Source organism: Lutjanus erythropterus, chromosome 17 (genome assembly GCF_056507025.1).
Source record: "Lutjanus erythropterus isolate fLutEry1 chromosome 17, fLutEry1.hap2, whole genome shotgun sequence".
In the NCBI taxonomy this organism is placed as follows: domain Eukaryota; kingdom Metazoa; phylum Chordata; class Actinopteri; order Lutjaniformes; family Lutjanidae; genus Lutjanus; species Lutjanus erythropterus.
Window position 1 is genome coordinate 24,063,271 of NC_139333.1, and position 23,381 is coordinate 24,086,651.

Here is a 23,381-nt window from a genome sequence, read left to right on the forward strand (position 1 = left end):
AGTCATATCATATTCAAACTTTTGGAGATTCACATTTGATTCTTGTGCCATGTACACAGCTTTTTTTGTAAACATCAGTGGTGGAAGAAGTACTCAGACTCTTGCTTAAAGGACCAGGGTGTAGGTTTTTGTGGCATCTAGCGATGAGCTTGCTGATTGAAGGCGTGTCGAATACCTTTTGCAAAAAAATGCAAAAAGCCGTATCTAGAGCTAGTATTTGGTTTGTCACTTCTGGGCTACTGTAGAAACACGGTGGTGCAAAATGGCGGCCTCAGAAGAAGAGGACCCATGCCTTCTGTAGATTTAAAGGGCTCATTCCAAGGTAATGACAAACAAAAATTCTTATTTTCAGGTGATTATACACTAATGAAAAGGGTTAGTACTTATATTCTGCCAAGAAATTGCCCTAAATCTTCAGGGTTTGGGAGGTTTACTTCAGAAATCTACAATACAGCTAGAGATGTAAGAGTTAGAGTTGTAGAATAATGTTACTTGAGTACTTACTTTCAACATCACCACCTAAAGTCCCAAAATGTTTTTTCAGTAGTTGTAGTAAATATTTACAGGTTAGCTTGCTAACTGGATTTCTGTTTAGCTAACATTAGCGGCCGGTCTGTCCAGCCAATGTTAATGCTTCGTCTGTGTAGCTAATGTTTGTAGTTGTTCTGTGTAGCTAAACGTTAGCATTTTGTCTGTGTAGCAATGATAATAACTTGACTGTCAGATAAGCTTGTTATATTCCTTATTTAAAAATATATGCAATCCTGCTAAATAATCCCAGTATTTACAAAATGTATCTCTAATCTGATTACCTATTTTTTTCTGTATGGAGTACAGTTACATTCTTTTGTATCCTGATTACATAATCCCATTAGATTTAATCTGTTACTCCCCAAACCTAAGTAAAAATAGTAGTGTAGCCTAACTTATAATGATATGTCAGAATATAATGAAATGTCATGTAAAGCATTAGGTAGCATACAATGAAAACACTCAAGTACAAGTTTCTTAAAAAATGTACTTCACCCCAAAATCAGCATTACACATTTTTCCTCTGGCCTGTGGTGCTGCTCATCCTATCTATTTGTGGTTTTCAAAGCACCAAAAAACACATTTGAAATACTCTAAAGCGATGTCTCCTTCCAGCATTACAAGGCTCAAGGTAATGCACAGAACTTGTTGTGAGCAGTTTCTTGTTGTGAGCAGCAGATCTGTGGATTATCTTGAAGAAAAATATGTATTTTTGAAGTAGAGTCTTCTTGCTACACTTCATCACATTGTAGGTCGCTGCCTTGGGGAGGTAAAAAAGTCTCATGTATTACAAGGAAAAGTTAAGATAACTGAAATATCAAATATCTGAAAAAATAAAACATTGTGTCGCAAAGATATGCTTTTATTTTTTTCTTTGTCTTTCAACCAATTTGTGCGACCTTTGTCCAGATCTTTTTTTCCCCAATAAACTAAATAAATAAAATGACAAATAAAGAGACATAAGTAATAACCACTAATGAACTTGCGCCCTTGGCCGGGTCATTTTCTGCTGCCCACTGAGAGTCAGGCTTCCAGACGGCGCAGGGGTCTTTGGATCTGCAGCGCTGGAAGACCAGCAAGAGTAGAGATTAGTGCCCGACAGCATGGTCTCATGGGAAATGCAGTGCTGGAGGCGGGGAGGAGGAGGAGGAGGCGTCACTGAGCCATGAAGGGCCAACAGTAATACGCTGGAGATGTGCCAAAAGCTGTGTGCTCGGGCAAGATGTGTGTGTGTTTGTGCACTTGTATGTATGTATGGATGAGGGGTGTGTGTGTGTGTGAACGGAATAGTGAACAGCTGATTGGGTCTGTATAATCCAGATATGTGTGTTCTGGGTACGGACAGAGGCTAGTGGAAATCAGCAGCTGGCCTTGGTTTGAGTGTCTCCTAGGGATGAGTAAAATATCAGTCACACACACACACACTCACAGTCTGCCAAAAGACGCACACACACACACACACAAAACAGACACGCACAAACTGTACCGTTCTGTGCTGACATACATAAACTGGCACATTTTGGAGCTCCTCCATTTCCCATCCCGCACACACACACACACACACGCACACACACAGCAAGAGGGCCAGACCAGTGTGCTAAATAAAGACAGACAGTAGAACAGATTTTCACACCCAGCGGGGCCATTAGCAGCTCAGTTAGACCACCAGCAAACTTCCATCCTCATCAGCATCACAAACACACATTTTAGACACCTGCCATCAAAAAATGACACACACACACACACACACATGCATCATGCAGATGTAAACAAATACTCCACATCAGGAATCCACATACATATTTTCACTCTCATTCACATCCACACACACATTTATGATCAATGAATAGTCTGTCAACACCTGTGAGTAAGTTTATGATTAGGTAAAGTGAAAAGTATAAGTATTCACCTGTGTGTGCGTGTGTGTGTGTAGGTGTGTATGCGTGGCCCCCCCAGGCTGCAGCTGAAATATGTATGCCGTGTCCAGGAGCACCGGGCCCCTGAGGATTGAGCTAGGAGGGAGGTTGCTACTCATGGCTGCCGCCGCAGCACCGCAGCCTTCTGGGAGCTGGAAAGTAGCCTGCGTGCGCGTCGCCTGCCTGACTTATCCGTGAAAACTCAGCCATGTGGTTTGCATTAGGCTCACTAAAGCTGAGAAAACTGTCATCCTCGAAGCTGGCGAGCTCTCGGGCACATTGTGCAGAACGCAGGTGTGTTTAGATGTGTTGTAATGAAAATTTTAAGAGGATATTTCCTCGACATTGGACAAGAATGGAAGAGATTAAAGATTATTTCAACACATTTAGCCGCTATTCAGCTTGCGTTGCCTTCTGTCCAATGTGTCTGTGTTCACCATGAAAGAGACAGTCCTACGGGGAAAAACAACCTTTGTCCGAGGTCATAGGTGCATTGTCATGTAAAAGCAGCATCAATCAGTTGTCTGAGGGGACAATGATTTCATGGTTAAAATGCTGTTGAAACGTGATTGAATTTGAAGTATTTCTTAAAGCTGCAATGTGTAAGATATAGACAGGATTTTGACTTAAAGTCACTACAAGGAACTTTAATATTTTATGTTTTTTGAGGCTTCTCTGGGCAAAAGTGGTGTTTCCACTGTATTAGCCACAAAATATTAAGTCAAAAATGAAAATATCCAACTGGCTAACACACTACTCACTGTCACTCTCCCCGGAAAAATCAAATAATCCAATTTCATGGAGAATCCAATCCAGTGGCAGGCATTAACAACAACTATACAGAAATAGCCAATCATCTTGCTGCTGGTCTTGTTAACTTATGTGGGTCACAGGTAATAAATTAAGACAATTTCAGCACTCCGTAGTAGCTTTAAAATGTGCAAAGCATCAACTAACATTACAGATAGAAAGTGAAGATATAACAGTTGATAAGATGTCTATATATTGTGTTGAGATATCTACTGACGCTAGTATGCTAACCAGCTAACCCCAGCTCGTCCTGTCTCTTTGTGCAGCTCTCCATTATCTCCAGAGTCAAAACCCCTGTTAGAGCCTTTGTAAATACAGATATATCTGTTGTCAAGCTGGCCTCCGTCTGTCTCAAACTGGTTTAATTGCCTGCGATGGAAACAAATACTCCACTGGTGCTCCGAGTCATAGTAGAGCCCTTAGCGGCACAGCTAACTGAGCTAACAGCAGCTAGTTGGCCAGCTACAGCCAAAGAGAGTAACAGCACAGAGTATAGTAAGCAAAAATCTAAAATAATGGACCTGTCCCATATTTGTTTGGAATTACCTTTAACAGTCAGACATATTTTACACATTGCCCCTTTAATGTTTTAGAGTGATTATTTTCTTTGAAATATTTGTGCTGTCTTATTTTTTATGATTACCAATTTATTATGGGTCGCGTTAGAGCCTTAACACTGATGAAGAGGAATTTAAAGGGTTGTTTTGACCTTTTTAAGCTGAGTGTTTTGAGGCAGAATAGGAGAAATATCCCAGACTTTAGCTCTTGTTATTTTAGAAATGAATTCTCCAAGTTCTTCTCAATTATGAATTCTCACCCCAGGGCAGGCATTTGTACCTGGCACTGTTCTCATTAATGAGGGAGCTGATTTAATTGACTGTGTGCTGCAGACTGGTTTGTGAGCGTCCGTCTGACGCGCCGACCTGCACGCACCCGTGCACGCAAGCACACACACACACACACACACACACACACACATGCTCACACGCTCCGGCTTTGAGTCGACCTGGGCTGTGGCCCCGGGGAACATCCTCTGGCATGAGCTGTGCTGTATGCTAATGAGGGACCTCTATCACACAATAATTGCTTTGTATTGCACAGGAAGCACACAGTTGCATAGTGGAAGCTCTGTTTGGGTTGTGTTTGGTTTTGTATTCACATTTGTTGGATTTGCATAAAGACTGAGTGGTTATTGTGGGTGTGACTATGCATTTCATGTCATGGCTGACTATTAATAGACTGTGTCACCTAAACCTCATTTATCAATGGCTGTTTGTTGTTTACAGTATGTGCTGCATGGTTAAATTTATACAAAGCTATAATCCTATAGGTCCCCTGTTCCCGAACTGGGGTGCATGAACTGATGTGGGGGGGTTACGTGGGAAAAAAAAAGGTGATGTGTGCAAAATACAGGCTTGCTCAGACTGTGTGTGGAAAACGATTTAAGACTCAGACTCTCAAATTCAGCCAAACATTGCAAAGTTATGTGTGTCCTCTCAGCTACATGCTTTTATGTGCTTTATAAGTACGTACGTGTGGAGGGGGATTACAGACGGTAATAAAAAAAAATCATATAAAAGTGTCTGGGTGCGGTTACGAAAACTTCAGAAAGTCTGTGAAATTCCTAAATTCCATTATCTCCTCCTGATACATTCAAGCACTTTCTCCTCTGCCTACGCGTCACATATTTATACTCCGTCTGCTTGTGTCACTCATAATAAAAATTCCCTCTGAAATATGATTTAGATCACTTCATTCCTGTCACGGTAATTGCAGCGGCTATTCCATTTTTAGGGACATGTCTTTTCATTGTTGTGACAGTTATGCTAAAGCCAAGGTGCTCGTGAGTTTAAAGGATGTGTAGGCAGTGATGCAGCGGTATTATACCTGCCAGCCCTCCTGTTTTTCCCAGCATTCTCCCGTATTTCATGGCCATCTCCTGGCACTCTCAAACTTTTTTTTGAATGATCGTCATAAATAAATCCAGAAGTTTTCTTTGCCTGTCTGACACAGGCGCAGTTCAGGACGGTCACTTTAATATTTTGCACCCTTAGCTGAAATTCTTGCTAACTTGGTCAGCATGTAAGCTAGCTACTGGAGACCTCTCAGTCATAGAGTTTGACTGTGTGTTCTAGTTAGCTAGTTACTAACCCACAGATATTTTTTCCGTATGTGTGCAAGTGTTTATTGTATCACTGTAAGAAGTCTGTTCATGTGTCAGCTATGCTATGTGCCACTATGTTCACCAGCTAGTTGCTAACTTTCACCGAGTGCCATTTGGTGCAGGGCAGGCTGAGTACAGTTGGTTTATCAGAGTTTTTTTATGCACAGCTGCCTGCTCACTGAGTGAACACCGACCCCAGTGAGCACCAACTGAGATTTCAACATTGATCTCCGGTTGAAAACTGGTTGATATTTGGTCTGAATGTCTAACTGGCCTCTTTTCAACCAGCTAAAATGCAGTCACAGCATCAGCGTGTCACAAAACACATATTATGATAATTTATTAAGTTGTAGGTTGAAAGGGAAACTGTGGTGTGAAGGTGTTTCTTCATATTTCACTGCTAGGTTAAATGTGGTTTACATGAAGCTGTAATTTCAACACATTTAATGTGTCATATGAAAGGTCATAAGTATTAACTGTATATAGCTGTGTGCTGCCAACAGAAAGCTTCCTGGGGGAAACTTTTTAATAGAACTGCGCTTTTTTGCTCTAGCCAAACACGCATAAGTAGTAAGGCGTTTTGGTTACAGTTTGAACCTCTTCAAAGTTATATGAACTGGGTTTAAGTGTAAAGAATGACTAGACTTTTAAATTAACAGGAAGATTCAGGACTTTCATTCAGGTGACTGGGGTTTGAGTCCTGTGTTTGTCGATATATTTTTTTTGTGGCTTTCAACTGAGAAACTTGGGTGTAGTTTCAGAGTGAGAGGCTATTATTTGCACAATGTAGAGGATGAAAAATGTGTTGAAAATCCTGTTAAAATAGGGTCTGAATGTGAACGTTCAATCAGTGTCTTCAAATAGCTTGGGGGGAAAAAACTTTCACTTTTTAAAACTATTCTGAACGTCTTCTCACCGGTGACCACAGTTGTTTTTTTTTTTAAACATCTTTTTAAAGGAAAGATGCTGCCCAGGATTGTTGATATAAAAATATCGCTCAGTGCTGCTTTAATTGCATTATCATTATTATAATTATTGGAATAGTATTAGCTTTTGCACCATTTTCTGACTTTTATCACACGTCCCCAGTGTGTTTTTCTCCTGCTGCGTGAGCTGATTCCACAGTCAGATAGATATCACTGATGAGCTCTCATGGACTTCCTAATGAGAGGGACTCCTGCAGATACACATCAGTGATCAATGTTTTCTTTGGCCTCACACCTTCCTGTGGGTAAATGAGTATCTGTGCATGGGTGATACGGTTGTGTTTGCACACCCCTCTCCTCCTCTCGCTGCACCACTGTCCGTCTCTTTGCTCTCTTCCCCTGTCTCCCTCTTTCTTTTTGCAACCCCCCCCCCCCCTTTCTTCGCACTCTTTTATCTCGCCATCTTAGATAAAAGCAAAGCGCACATCGCCAGGGAACAATTAGTCTCGGCCATCTCCAATCACTACCGCACATCTCAATCTCCCTCATTTTTGCAGCCTATCTTACTTTATTCCAGGCATAGAATTAACCCACACTGCTTTGGGAAATGCCCAGGCACTCCAACTCTAAAGGCACTTCACAGTCTATTTTACATTTTATCTGTATTTTGCATCTGTTAAGCCCTCTGTGTGCCACGCCGCTCGCTCATATATCATTTTCACTCGGTCTTTTCTTATATCATTTAACCTAAGTTTTCCCTTTTCCTTTGGTTCATTGTGAATTCTTTCTTTGCGCTGACAGAGACTTCACTTCACAGTGTGACTTTCTGATTAGCCGTGTCTCTGTTTTGGCTCTGCTTTTTTTTTATGCCTCTGCTGTGTGGAGGCTTTCTTCATGTTTGACTAGCTTAAGGGATCAGATTTTAACAGAACACAGCGCAGTCAGGATGGCAAGGGGCACAATTTCCAACTTCCAAATGCTAGGTAGTGATGTGAGTTGAGTCTGACAGATCAATACTGTGTGGTGCTTTATCGAGTCTCCTCTGTCTTCTTCTATTTGTTATAAATATTTATTCATGACGGCCTGTCGACGGGGCTGGTGCTATGGATCTCAAAAGTCAGAAGTTCAACCAAAGTAGTGTTTATAAATATGCATTATGAAGATGCTGGAAATTATGAATATTCATTATTGACTTATTGAGATATGTCATGCACTTTTGAACTGCAGGCAACTACTGTTCATCTGCTTGTAATTTCTTTTTATTTTCTTCATTATGTACCTTTGTGTATTATGTTTAAAATCCTTGGATTTCTGTTTTGAAAAATGCAAATTCATTTCTACTGAGCAGCTGATATTTTTCGCTTTAAAGTTCCTCAGCATAACTTAAAGGGCCTCCCTCCCCTTCCAACTGTGTAGGCGTGCCTACGGTGGCCATGAAGCTCTTAAAACATGCAAAAGTCTCTGGTTTGGTTTGCCTGTTCTAATCTACTGTAGAGAAATGGCGGTCCAGCAAGGCGGACTCTGAGAAAGATAACCTGCTCCCTGTGTGGAAATAAACGGCTCATTCTCGGTTAACAGAAACCGTTCTTATTTTCTTCCATATTCTGCTGACAGTGGGCCTAAATCTTACACACTGCTTCTTTAAAATAACATGTAAATCTGCAATGCACTGTTTTGAATTTTTCATAACGTTTCATAACTGGGATAAATTCTGCCTTTTTTGTTGACAAAGTTTTAGAGAGGTGTTGATTCAGCTTTTGGTTAGTTTGAACTGTACTGTATTATACTGAGAGTAGTTTCTAGTATTTTGTTCAGCCCCAAATAACAGCGAGTAAAACCTACATGATTATTTTGAAATAAGAGCATGTAGAACTAGAAACTAAGAATGCTTTACCGTATGCATTTGTACATACACACTAGTATCCTGGTCATGATCCATTTTTTGAGTATCTGGGTTGTGTTTTGTGCGTGTATTATTTAAGTTTTGAGAAACCTGGATAGAAACCAGGTTACTGAGGCATGTAAACACCTTATCTGGGTTTCTGAACCATCTCTTAATGGCTGTGATTGTGAAACCAACACGCACCTGCAGGCCGACAATCGAAAACCTGGAAAATCTCAAATATAATCAGAAACAGGATAAAGGCTTAAAACCATGATTCTAACGCCCATGTTAAAAGCACTCCATGATGCATTTCTCCAATATAAGATACTGTACCACTGTTATATCCTTAGATGTGCCACTTTAACTTCTTCCATTTGCAACAAAAAAAATTTCGTCGTTGTTTTTTTGTTGTATTTGTGTAGCACCAAATCATAATAAAGTTTCTCCCACCATGAGCAAGCACTGAGGCAACTGTAGGGAGGAAAAACTTCCTGTTGTGTTTCTGGTTCTTCTGTAAGGTCACGTTTGTAGGCTACGCAGACCCGTACCTCGGTAGTCCTGACATACTGTTAGCTAGCCGGTGGCAAATACTGTATGCAAAGGCTGAAAGGCGCAAAGCGGTCGGGATGTTTATGAAACTGTGGCGCCGTGTTGTGCTCACAGTGCGGGGACAAAACTATCTTCTCATCAAATCAGGCGTATGCTTCCAGAAGCCTCAGTAGCAAATCTGATTCTGTGAGTGAAAGTGAAAAGCTTGTAAATCATCTTCGGTCTCTCACTCTATTTAACTTTCATCCTCTATTTTCCTCCTCATTCCTCCTCTTATCAGTCTACCTCCAGTGGATTTGTCGAGCCCGAAATTGAAGAACAAAATATCAGCACTATAGATCATTTTGACAGTTTAATTTCAATGCCTGATTATCAGTCAATTTGATAATTATATTATCCAACCATCCAATTAATGTGTTCTATATTTACAATGATCATCAAGTAAGCTCTCCATTTTTGCATCATTTATCAAGGGTGAGATATTAGAACCGCGAGGGACCTTGACAGTGTGTATGAGGCTTCTTGATTGAGATATAAGAGCAGTGCCACGTTCAGTATGTGCATCACCCTGTGGAGAGGTTCTCGCCGATCTCCTTCAATCCGTTCCTTCACACTCAACAGAGCGTCCTGGAGAAATACAGAAAGAGCGAAAGACAAATCGAAACGGAGCGGAGGCGAACGAATGGTGAAAGGATTTTATGCCTCCTCCTTTTCCTGTCTGCTCCGTCTAGCTCGGAGGAAAGCGGCGCGCCGCTGTTGCCAATGAGTTACCGACACACAAATGCACCGAGCGGGGGAGACGCAGGAGCAATCTATCATGACTTGATGCCTCTGCTTCTCTCTCCCCCCCTGTTAGCCAGACATCTCTGACACTCCCAGAGCGAGTCGAGATCACCCAACACAAGCAACGCGAGATTAGGTAGCTCCAAATGGGACACGTTCAGAAAGGGTTTTCCATCTGGAGCGTGGCAGCTTGGTGTTTACATGCCACTGATAATCAAATACAGCAGGGTTTGCTTTGTCTTAGGTGAGATCCCAGCATCTGACCATCAACAATCTGTTACAGTCAGAGGGATGTAAGCAGCGACTGCAGCTGCCTCTCTGTTCAAGTCCTCCCATTCAAATGCTTGCCAGTAGCTTGACAACTCGATGTTTGCCCCTCATCTGTGCCTACCTTGTCGGGATGAAAGATAACTTCCCATGAAATAAATTTGCTTCTCTTTCTCTCTCATCCCCAAAGCTCACACATCTCTCCTGTCATTCTTTAGTTTTTTTCATGTGCACATTTGTGCCTCCGGGTTCATGGATGTGTGTGTGTGTGTTCTTTATTCGGATGTGTTTGTGGTGGTTTTTTTTCCCGTTTGCTCGGTTTAGATGTCTCAATAAAAATAAAAACAAGAGACAACTTGGGCTCACCTCCGTTCTCTGTTCTTTACAGATGACGTGCCTCCCTACTTCAAGACAGAGCCGGTGCGTAGTCAGCTCCATCTGGAGCGCAACAGGCTGGTGCTGACGTGTATGGCCGAGGGAAGCTGGCCTCTAGAGTTCAAATGGATCCACAACAGCACGGAACTGACCCGCTTCTCTCTGGAGTACAGGTGAGGACAAACTGGATGAGTTTCATCACTGGCTGTTTGATTGATGGCTACCAGAGGAGGCAAAACTACACCTATTCTTTACTAAAAAGTTAAAAGTAAAAGTACCGATTCAATGTCTTCATCTTTTCATTTGTTTCTTGTTACTTCTGTCATGTCTGATATGCATTTTTCTTTAATGTGTTAGTGTCCCATCCATTTTAGGTTGAATTTGCATACATAAATGCATAAAGCTAAAACATAGTACATATATCTGGTCAAAGTTAAATCAGCATCAGTATCTTTGACATTTAAGACTAAACAAGCTAAAATCTCAGGCGAAGTACAATGTGCTAATGCTATTGAAAGGCAGCTAACATTTGCATTAACATTAAGCTCTATCCCAAGTTACTTACTGGCAGATAAACTTCATATCTCTTAAGTACCCTGATTATATTATTTTTAATGATTCCTGAATCAATTTTTGCAGCATATATGAATACATATATATATATAAACATATATATGTCAGTAGTCTGTTAGCTCAATGCTAACACATAATAGGAATTTCCATTGGCGCGCTAACAGAAATTAGCATCATAATTCTGTCTCTGTATCTGTATTCAGATATGAGACCAGAGGCTGCTGTGGTTTATACCAGAGGTCGTATTAAATCAGGCAAATGTTGTATTTTCTAACCTAATATTCATTGGTAATTCAACTGTTGTGCCTTGAAAGCATCAAGTTGATTTTATGTCGACACACAATTAATTATTAAATGTACTTCTTACATCATCCAACAGCACATTTCATCTCTCTCTTCTTTATTTTGAACTAAACAAAATTTTATGATCTGAGCCTCAGCACCGCCCCTCTAACTGAGGGACATCAGCAGTAACAAACTGAATAAATTGGAAAAACCCTGTCTTGAATTGGAAATAGACACTTTTTACGGTGAAGATATAAAATAAAAAATAACCCTCAGTTGAAGGGAATCATCTTAAATTCCAATGATGCTGTGATCATGTTTCTTGATGTGTTAGTCTTACAGCACTTCACAGTACTAGAATAGCATTAATATTTATTACTGTATGTTATCAATCCCTCCAAGAAGTTGCCATGTTGCGATCACAAAAATTAATGCAAATTCAACCAAACCACTTGAATTCTGCATGAACTTGCAATTTTGTCCAGTCACAGAAACTTTTCCACAAGTTTGACCGTAGCTTCCAACGAGTTCCACCCAAATGCAAAAATGTAATAACCACACAAGCTGATGACTTTTTAATTTTTTTAAATTTTGTCACGGGCACCAAAAAAGAACATAAGGTTTTTCACTATTACTGACATTATCAAGGCTCTGTGTATATATATTTTATAATTTTGCACTTGCTCTTTTGACTGAGTTTGGGCTCTAAAAGATTTTGCTTCTTTGTGGAAAACCACCCAGGCGCACGTCTTAATTTGCAAATCAGGCATATTTCTTTTGGATGTTCGTTCTGAGTGTTCTCAGTAACTAAGGTTCAGGAATACAGAACGTGCTTGTGCTCTCAAGCACAGCACACGTGAAGCTGCTATGAAATCAGGCGTTTTAGGCCATAATGATCCCAAGAAAATCCTGGAGGAACTGAATTATAATAATATTACAATATTGAAATGAGTACTTGTGTAAAAATGCAACTTTGGGTAGAAGAAATATCTGCTTCCATTGCATTATTTGTGCTGTACTGTATCCAGATTGGCCAACTGGTGTGTTTCTCTACTCACAAAATCCTACACACTGGTCCTTTAAAGATTAAGGCTCAAAGCTTCTTGCTTTTATCATAGTTATTGCTGTTTGTCCCTGTATTATTCTGCATGCACATTATTTTCAACGCTTACAGTTTCATCATGGAACATCCAGTAGCTCTTGCTGCTTTGCTTTTCCTCTCTTTCTCTTTTTTCGCCTCTGCCTCCCTCCTTTCCCCTCGTGGCTCTGTGACCTCCATCACTCTCCCCAGAGAGGCAGCGCGCAAGTGAAAGGAGTGAATGAGGGTTAGGGCAGCAGATAAACCGTCTTTAATGGTAACTGGAAGATCTGTAATGTGGCAAACATTGCTCTTATCGCAGAGAGCAGTGTGTCTGCGCCGGGCGTCCCCGTGCGTATGTGTGTGCGCAGGCGGCGGTGTAAATGAAGCACTGGAGGATTGAGAGAAAGCCGGTCGACACACACTTTGCTGATCGCGGCTGAACTGTTGTGGTCATATGTGAGAAAGCGTGTATGTGTGTGAAAACAACAGAGGTTGAGCCGACAAGCAGCATCAGCTTTGTTGATGGAGCTGGGCCTTTCTCCTGACCGTCTCTGGAGACAGATAAGACCAGAGCGGGAAGGGCAGAAGTGACACACACATGCTATAGCAATTGATCAGAATAACATTGTCTGTTGGAGCCTCAGGGCCTCTTTGACTCTGTTATTGGGTGAGTGATTGAGTGATAGAACGGGTGATTAAGCAAGTAGTCAGGCACAAAGCTGCACACGACTCTGCATGTGTGAGTGAGGGTGTATATACTGATTTAAGACTAGTTTAAAGGGCGCTTGTTTATCACTTTAGGCTGCTCAGGCATGACTTGGGTGGAGTTAAGATAAAGTAACAAAGATACATCAAACAGAGCATGCAGCAAATTATGCATCAAATACAACATGTTTATACAGCAAATATTGATTATGTGACAGCTGGAGGGTTGCTTTTCATCAAATTGCACGGTCTATGTGAAAAACATAGATATTTGTCCAGTGTTCTACTTTAAGGTGCTTTTGTTTTGGTTTGGTTTTGTGTCAGCGCAGTTCCTGGCCACAACGGATTGGCTTTGCAGGTGAATGCTGCAACACGTCTCATTTTAATACAGTCTCAAATGGGTATAAAAGATGGAATAAAGTGAAATCCAAGAAGTAATAGCAGAGAACCCCATCTGGCACAAGGGACAAAAATAAGAAAATCGCAATTTCCCTTAAATCCCGTGTAGCAAATCAGTCTTTCTGTGCTTCGCTGACATCCCATTGGTTTGCAGGTCAGAGTGACCCGTCATTGTGCTGTGTAACAACACATCCTGTTTCCTGTTTAAATAGAAAACAGACATGGACATTTTTCAGTTTCCTGGCGTTTAATAGATGGTGCAGCTCTACATTATCACAAGATCAGTTTTAGTCCCTGTTGTTATTGGATAACTGTTAATAAATAAAAGAATTTGTACAGGGACAAGTAAAAATGATGGACAAGTTATAATGCAAAGAATTCTTACTTTTCCCACAAATGCATCACATTTTTGATGCTCGAAAAGTCGAAAAATCCACCCCAAACTTCACGTGTTTGAAAAAAAAATCCTCATGTGAATATGCAGTCAGAGCCACAGCAACAGGAAGCCTCCTGATTTCCAGGACAGTTATCAGCACTTGCACCTCACAGCCAGAAGGTCATAGTTTTGAATCCCGGTTCGGACACGGCCTTTCTGTGGGCAGTGGTTGCATGTTATCCGCTGTCCCTGCATGGGTTTCCTCCTGGTGCTCTGGTACATGTATGCTAAGTCAGTTGATAGCACCTCTGTCCAAGGTGCTGGCTGAGGACTTGAGGTGATCGTCGGGTGCCGTAAAGCAGCTGCCCATCCATCCTAATACTATGATGGATTAAATACACAAACTGAATCTGACTGTATAATTGTACTTTGCATGGTTGTATATGTCACAGTAAACATGACCTTTACCTTTATAGTGCACTCCTTCATGCAGTGTCCGGGGTTCATCGCTGGTTTTTAATTTCCTCGTGCATTTCAACGGATTTCTCCATGTGAAAGGGTACTAGTGTGTGTGTGTGTGTGTGTGTGTGTTTGCATGTGGGTGTGCAGTCCTCCTCATTCCTCAAGTCGCCCTTTCTCTGTGCCAGGAGAGTATTTGCGCAGAGCAGACCCCCATATTAATGAGGTTATGGTAGAGGTCCCCAGTGCTGAGTGCTGCTTTAAATATTGACACCGTGCGACTTGACCTTGTGTCCTCTGGCAACCGATCAATACTGCAAGGTGTGTGTGTGTGTGTGTGGGCATTACTATTCAACATGTAGGTGTGAGCATGTGGATGTGAGAGAGAGAGAGAGAGAGAGAGAGAGAGAGAGCTGGAAGGGGGTAAGAGAGTGGCACAGGTTTTAGTGATCTGCTGTGGGGAGAAGTGCCACACTCGGGAGAGAACAGGCTGAGCATCGACTGCTGTCACATAACAGCAACATCACCTACATACTGTAGCATTCGAGTGTCAACCAGCCACACACACACACACACACCGTCCTGTTCGAATTTTAAGGCTCTATCTGCATTCTGAATGCTTTTGAGCTTCAAAGTTTTTGCATTTGCAGTCTCTTTCATAGCTGAAAATGACAGATACCCTAAATATATTCTATTTTTTATTTAAATAGGTCGGCTAGAACCTTCTAATCCTAAGAACTCACTTTGTGCTTGCAAAAACCAACAAGACGCAATGATTTCCAAGGAACAATACTATAATTGCTACACTATAATTATTAATAAAGTGTCTACATGCATGAGAAAATTAAAATGAGTTCTTTCTATGACATTTTATCAGGTTTTGCTTTATATCAGACGTGTTGATTCTGTGGTCACAGAATAAATTTTGACAAAAATATCTGATAGAACCTTATAATTCCAAGGGGACGATGTATTCATACCAGCTGGCCCAGCATCCTGCTTTCTTTGTTCCTAAATAATCGTTTAAAAGATTTATCTCCAAATTAGAATTCAGCTTAATTAAGATTGAAGACGATACCCGATACAATTAAGGATTTTTGAAGCCATAAGCCGGTGAATTATCCTGTGCACAAAGCCTCTGTCTTCAGTAGATCAATTGCTCCATAGCTTCCCATCACATGACCAAAACCTCAGGGGCGTTTACCTGGCACGTCACACAGCCTTTACGCTGCCAATTAACCCAGAGACTCAATGAAGAGAGTTAATTATTAATCAATCCTCGAGAGTCATTTTTGTTTGTCAATTGGTTCTTGGCTGGGTTGGTGGAGTGTAGCCTCTGTTTTCTGTAGGGAATAGTAACCTTTTCTCCCCACCATTCACATTGTAATGAGACGGACAGACAGCCAAAATAAATAAGCGAATAAAAAACGTCTTAAAGGATTTGACAAACGCAGAGAAACAAACAAAGTAGAAGTAATCTAATCAACAGTCAGTCACAGGAGAAAATAACATGATGGAGAGGACATGACAGTCGCAGCATCACAAGTTTCACGCTGATTGACTTTTTTTATCTCTGTGTACTTACTGCCCCTTGTTGTTGTCAGTTCTTAGGGAGTGTAAATGAGTTTTTCCCACAAGACAATCACAACAAGTGGAAGTGATTTCTTTGTTTCTCACAATTAAGACAGAGGAAACACTAAGAAAATGAGATTAGCTTGACGGGCAGCTCTCATAATAGAGCATCACCCCGTCTCTAATGAGCGGGGCTCTACATAATATGACCACGTGTTAAGAAATACGTACATGTTTCTTGTTAAGCAACAGATTGACAGTTGCTATAGGCAGACACATAGATTAAGCTGCAGTTGTTTTTCACACCTCTCTTCAAACTCTTGATCTCTCTCATCCTTGCTCTTTGTTCACGCCGTCTGTCTCAGCGTAATCCACTCGTACCTGAAGTACCACCGAGCCACCATAGTTTTTACTTTTTTTTTAACAGATATAATTTCATGGTGGCTCTGAACAAATTAACTCAAGTTCAATATGATATTATTCCATGTCTGGGGGGACGAAATGACGAGCTCAGCTTGCTAACTAGATGGAAATGAAGGAAAAGCAGGGGGCAAAGTAGAGGTAGATGACAGCGTGTTTTTATGTGTGTGTGCAAAATGATTTCTGACTTTGGACCCCAAGCACCGTCAGATTTTCTGGGGATGTGATACACATGATTGAGCTTTGAATCATTTAACTTCAAGGGATAGTTTGTGTTATTTAATGTGGGGTTGTGTGACGTACTTATCGACTTAAAGTGTGGAAAAGCAGAAAAGGGAACTGCTGAGGAAATCGTCAGCGACAAAAGGTATTTTAGCCACAAAAAAAAAAAAAAATGAGTATGACTTTAAGAGTACACTATATTTAGAAAATTTTCACCACTTTACTTTGCCGCCAGACAGCGTTTTCTGACAGGAAACTGCAGCTATATAAGTCAAATATTGCTCTCTCCAAACCAACCAAACTCCATGAGCAATTTTACCTCACAGAACACAGGGGTTGTTGGTCTACTGCTGCCTCTACCTGTTAGTTTGTTTGTGTTATTGTGTGACTTTGGTGAAGTTGAACTATCCTTTCAAAACAGTAACACAAGAAAACTAACTATCAAGGCAGCAGCAGACCTACAACTCCGGCGTTCTGTGAAGTAAAATTACTGATTTGTTAATGGAGTTTGGTTGGCTTGGAGAGAGTGCCTTTTGACTTATATAATGGTATGTTCCTTTCAGAAAAACTGTCTGACGAGAAGGTAAATTGATGAAAATGCTCTAAATGTAGTGTGCACTTAACCTGATGTTGATTATTTTTTAGTGGCTAAAATACTCACTTTTGAAAAGTAGCTTAAACGATAATCTGAACTATCCCTTTAATGACTGAAGTTAAAACAGGATTGGGTATTGTTTTTTTCCTGAATGTTTCCTCGTTCCAACTCCTAATTATGTGATATAATCACAGCGAGAATGAGAGACAAAACAATGTTGAAAGCAAAAACCACCTTTATATTAGTCAGATTTTTTGGCTGCAGTAAACATTTGTCATTTGTCATGAGCAAACATCTCTAAGGAGCGAATTCTTCCAGAGCCAGACTGTTAAAATGTCTTCCTTTCATATTTTTTCTGTTTTCATTCTTCATAAGTAACTTAAACACACAGCCAAAACAGTTTGCTTGTTAGCCAGACGCAACCAGCAGGATGGCCCATTTGTATGTGTGTAGATCAGAAGGAGGTTTTAAGGTGCATGTTTGGGAAATGAAATGGAATGGGGAATAAACAAATCATCTGATACGCCCCTTCGCTCCCTTTTATTCTCATTTGTCATCTGCATCCTCCCCGCACTGTATGTTGTTTTCTTCAGTTTGGCACCCTTCAGCACAACTACAAATCCATGCATTACTGCACTGCTGCAGCTGTTACTCACTTCCTCACTCCAAGTCAAGTTAAACTCAAACAAATTATTTTTGTTGAGCCACTCTTTCTCTATTTAAAGCTGGGGTGGGCACTTCATTTTTGGGCTAAAGTCCCATTATAACCTTAAAGCAGAGTGTGATTCAAGTGGACTGAGAGAAACTACACTTCTGTTCTGTTTTTAGGCTTTAGAAAATTTGGCCTGCGATGGGAGACTTTGGCCAATCACAGGTCAGCAAGATCGTCTCACTCCCAAAATGTCAGTATTTTGCTATCTGGGAATGAGACTCAACAGTCAACTCTCTTTCTCCAGAATTGCTACTGCATTTTTAAAGGTAGAATATGCAGGATTTTTTGTAAACGCACCTTCCAAAGTTGAGACATAGAGAGTGAATTGAGAGACTAGCGAGAACAAAGCAGTGAATCAGCATAGTAAACTTTTATTTTCTGATTGTTTCACACCAGTAAGCACAAATAAACACACCCACAACACCTCTGTACAATGCCGGATTTTGTGCGGATGCAGCTGAAGCGATCATCAGTCTGGTCTGCAGTCTGTTTGTGTTTTTTTTTCTGCAGCTCTCACAGGCAGAGAGCAGAGGAGAGAGACACAGACACGTCATGTAACCATCGGTTGCTACGTTTTTGTAAAGTGTTGACCTCAAAACCTGCATACTGTATTAGCTTCAGGCTACACACTACTGCCAAACCGCTGCCAGAGACAAACTGAGCACAGGAAAATATGAGAAAATACAAAAAATGCATGCAGGGTCTCTGCAGGTACAGCCACCACCACACACTCCTAGTAGATCATTAATGATGATTTAGAGGGATTAGTCCCTTTCATGAATACGTCATATTGTTAGCTGGAAGCAAAACAAAGGCAACCGTGGATCACTTCAGACTTGTAGGCCACATAACCGAGAGAAAATGTCACCTTGCTGTGTTGTTGGGTGCCAGAATTGAGTAGCAAAAGCTCAAAAGTTTAGTGTAATTGCAGATCGGCTGCGAGACAAGACAAAAACTGGGAGATGTTTGCAGGCCACAAGAAAATAAACAAGATAAAGTCGCAAAATGTCAAGAAAGGAAATATTCACACACCCGTTTTCCTTCAACAGAAAAATACAACCAATCAACTTCTGAATTAAAAGTTTCTTACACTTTATTTTAACTTGACAGACCGAAACAACGGAAAAGTCGTCACCAAAATCATCTTGTCCAGTCTTTACACTGTTAAAACAGTCCCTAACAAATGTGTGGTCAAAATAATTCACCGCGTTAGAGGTGAAAATAGTCCGGCTGATATATTGGTCCAGTTGTAGAAAGGTGGTCCGTCCACTGAGCGAGTGTGTACGGGCCAGCCACTCTGCTCCAAACGTCTAATGTGAACTTTTTTGAGCAACACTCGCGGTCCATGAGAGCGAGTGACCATGCATATTCAGTACAGCTCGGATTTTCTCCAGCTATTGTTAAGAAAGCCTTTTACACCATGAATAAAAGCGATGAATATGCGCAGCCACTTCACAGGTTGAAATGAGAGTATCCTTGACATATATATATAGAAAAACAGCCTGTTAATATATAGTCATGCACCATCATTTTACAGGAAAAATTGACTTAAACAGACACATACTAAGTAAAGAGCAGATCCACCAGAGCAGCTCCAAGTGGCATCTCTAAATGTAAATGTAAAACATCTTTTGCACAGACAGCTTTTCTTCTGTGAAATCCCTGGAACTTGATCACTTGAAATCTCCTGCAGACTTCGCCACTTTTAAGAAAGCTATGAAATCCTGGTTAATTCAGCAAAAAAAGATGTACTCAGGTCTACTTTTTAAATGTAATGTCTCTAAATGTGTGTTTGTTTTTTTTTGCTGTACTGAGTTTTATGATATTTTGTTGTATTCAGTTAATCTCCTTTTTACCTCAGTGTTCCGATCTCTTATTTTCATGAAAGCCCTTCTCGAAAATCTAGCATTTGCTGCAAACACTGTGATACTTGAAGTGGATGGCTGTTTTCAGCTTGTTTATGCACGCTGTATCAGTCCCTGTCAGGTAAACCATAAATAAATATCTAAATAATGAGATTTCCGATACACGACTAACAGAAATTGATCATGAATTTTTCAACTGACTGATTCACTTCACCTGATTATACGACTTTATCTAATTCGCCTGTTATCCTTGTTCATTCTGTCAGCGTTTTGTTAGCTCCGATGAAGCCTGATGCGATATTCTTGCTAAGGAGAGACCGTAGCAGTAACATCCAATTACAGGCAGGAAACTTGCCTGCACTCGGGTCTGCACTTGAATCCCATCATGTCAGGGACTGTCTGGCAGGGCTCGGACAGACGCAGCCAGGCAGCATCTCTCTCTCTCGCTCGCTCTCTCTGGATGACCTTAATGGATTCCCCTCTGTAACTAAAAAAACCTCCATTTTCTATCTCCCTGGCATTCTCCTCCGCAGCCCCTGGATACAATAGATTTTTTTTTTTACCTTTTTTTTTCTCTCCCCGCTTAGCACTCACGCCTTGTTTTCTAAAGCGGAGTGGGGTGAGTGAGTGAGGCACAAAATGTGAGAGAAAAGAAAAATACAGTATTTGTTTTATTGTGCACATCTAGTATATTTGTGTACGATTGTGTGTGCTTTATTGAGTTTCATACGCATTACACTGTCGCCAGGTACAGCTAATGAGTGATCCACAGCCAGCATTATGAAACGTCTCTATATAGGCACAAGGACTTCTGATTACATTGACAGCTAGATTCAAAGTTCAGGTAAAGTACTTTTTCTCTGTTGCTATGAATACCTGAGGACTATTCAAAAACTTCCTTCAACTGTTATATCACAGTCATGAGATACTGCACAATGCTGCGACCACAGTTTGATATGGTATGATAGAAATATACTGGTGTGGTTCCTAAACGTTTAGTGCTGACCTACATTCAAATGAGGGCTGGCAGGGGTGCTGGTGTCTGCAGGCTTCGCTCTGATTTAAATAGACCCACGCAATATTTCAAAGGAAAGTGTGTGTGTGGCTGCTGGTTTTGTAACATACAGTGGGTGCGATGCATCGCATGTGTCTGAGATTGGATGGAGAAGTGCTGCAAGTAGGCGATTTGATGGGGGGTGAGAAGGGGATGCCAGACGATTTGGTGGCAAAATTACAAAAATGCATCCCCTCTCTCCATCCCGAAGTAGCAAAGAGAGTGCAGAGGGGTTGTTTAGCTGCCTGACTCATTGATCCTTTATCTGACTGCAGTTTGTGACCGGGGCCGCGACCACGGCTGTGAAATATTAGTAGCCCAACCGTGTGTATATTGATAAATCCAGGGCAGTGCACGCGTTCGTAATTACGCCTTTTTCTCACCGCCTGGCCCTTCTGTCTGTTTTGTCTCAGATATATTGCTGGGGGAGAGAACCAAAAGAGTCGTTCGTGAGTTGATTCGCTGGCATGTGAGCAAAACAAACTGGGTTACTTAAAAGAACTGGTCTTCTCATCACACAGGTGCTCCCATTGTGCCATCCTCCCCCTGTTCAAATTTAACAGATTGCCTACTCAGTGCTGCAATGGGAAACCAAGCAGCTTAGATCAACTTACACCTAAATCAACTGATCATAGTTTGTGGCACTGGTGCAGAAAAGTTACCACGTTTTCAGTGCCTTTGTTTGAGGAACATACTTTTTTTTTCTGTTGACAGAATATACTGAACACTCAATGCATCAGTGTTAAATGATATCATAATATAAGAAGCAGTGCAAGAACTCTGCAAAAACGGAATAATGTTTAATAGCAGCAAACTTTCAACAAGACTTAGAATATGACCGCAGATCTGATGACAACTTTTGACATTTGATAGTTTATGACACCCCATTTTATTTACACATATTGGCCTGCACTTGAAGCAGTGCAGTTTGACCGTAGACTGTATAATAACAGTGGACGGTCAGGGTTTTTTTAAGGCTTCCACTCACACGACCCATTATGCGTGCCAAGTCGCACCGTTTGACCCCTAAAAATATGAATTTATCAACGACCTAAACTCAACCCAACTCGCAAAACCGCCAACGTATGCGCAGTAGTAGCACACTTGTCAGGACTGTGCTGTAGGACTCTCCCCAAGCGGCTGATCCTGCTGCTGGCAGCAGAGAAGCAGTCAGAGTTGCTGTCTTTCTCCCCCGCCCACAGTAGTGGGAAGATCTAGGCTAATAAATAAACAGACAAACTGTTTCCAAATGGTGTTCTGTATTGTTGAATAGCAGCAAAACAAGTAAGCCTTCATTAAAGACATGAACTGTGAAGCTTTTTCTCTCTCTTTCTCTCTCTCACACACAGAAACAATCCATATCTTAACTGTAAATTTTAGCAAAGTAGTAGCCTACATTTGTGGGACTTTTTTAGCTGAATGTCTGGCTGCACTGTGTAGAAAACCCGCCTGCCCAAACCCGTGGTATTTTTTATTGAGTCAACCAGAACCTGCCTGACCCATGGGGTAAACCCTCGGGATCCGCTACACCTCACCAGAGGACAGAGCCTCTGTGTCATCCCCCGTAGGTTTCTGAAGAGCCTAAAGTGAAGCTCTCGGTGTTGTGGTTCTGGCAGACGCCATCTTGGCGGTGCCTGACTCGGCCAACTCCGATGTAATATGAAAATGGGCAAAGAGATGGTGGGTGAGTGGAGCTGAGGCGGGAGAATGAAGCATCTAACTAGCGACTAGCCATCTGTGACGTTACTCAAAGCGGATACACCCTTAATTACGCATAACTTTCAGCCTTAATGTATTTTAAATGGGTGAGTTAAATAAAAATTCACCCTCATACAGCTGTCATGAAGGGGGGAAATTAGCTATAGAGGCTAAAACTATTTGTACCAGGCTGTAAACAAGTTTGTTTCTCCTGTAATGTTGGGCATTTTCATATGGGCCAGTCAGCGGGTCCTGCATTGTGATCACAGTTGCCCTAGTTGATGTCACAAGATGCCAAAACTCTCAAAACATGGAAGTGTTTGTCTTTCTACAGCACTGTATGTACTGTGGGTACCACGGATGCAATTCTTCCAACCCTGACAGGCACAGCATATACGCCTACAGGTGTTCTAGTCTGCTGTTAAATGCCAAAGGAAGAAGAAGAACGCCTACCAGCACGGAATAAGAACAAGTAGTTCCCTCAAAAAGTGTGGAATTTCACTTGTGTGCTAAATTTCTGGTACATCCCTAAACTGCGCCACACCACTGCCCCTGCCGTCATCTCAGCCAATGCCTGGACTTGTATCTGCGTGTTTGTGGTACAAGAGTAAGCCTCAGTTAACTAGTACAAAGTCATATTTGAACATGAAATACCAAACTAATGATGGCCAACAGAGATCCCTCACTGCTTTTATACTGACTGTATATAGCTATGTCTCTGCAGCTCAGGGGAAATTGGCTTTGATTAGGATCAAGGCTGGCAAATTATGCAGAGAACAAAATGCTAAAGCAGACAAATTATTATATAAAAAGAAGTGACAAAGTACAGCTAACAATAGTTTGTGTAAATTGTCTCCATCAGATAGTTGTCCATCTGTTTGTTATCCTCAGAAAGCATGCGGAGGGTGTCCCTCCGGGCCTGTAGATGAATTACCCGTTATTGATTTCCAGTAGCTTTATCCAGACGCCCCCATTACCTGTCAGGCGTTGTATGTGGCGGGTATTAGGACGAGAGATCTCTCATCCTATAGAATTTAGAAGGTGATCTCAAAATATGATTCAACGCACTTTTTCTCAGCAATATATAGTGCTTTATTGATTTTCTTTGGAGCTGCTTTCAGGGAGATCACCTATAGCTCAGTGAAGATGTGAAAATGTG

The 23,381-nt window shown here is 41.3% G+C and overlaps 1 protein-coding gene across 1 annotated transcript in view; it reads left to right on the top strand.

Moving 5' to 3' along the window:
• The window catches only part of sdk2b (sidekick cell adhesion molecule 2b), a 372,724-nt gene that overhangs the window by 236,180 nt on the left and 113,163 nt on the right, over positions 1-23,381 (top strand). Inside the window, exon 2 of the mRNA XM_084740321.1 lies at positions 10,220-10,379. Within this exon, the coding sequence (XP_084596447.1) occupies positions 10,220-10,379 (160 nt within the window). The remainder of the gene's footprint in view (positions 1-10,219; positions 10,380-23,381) is intronic.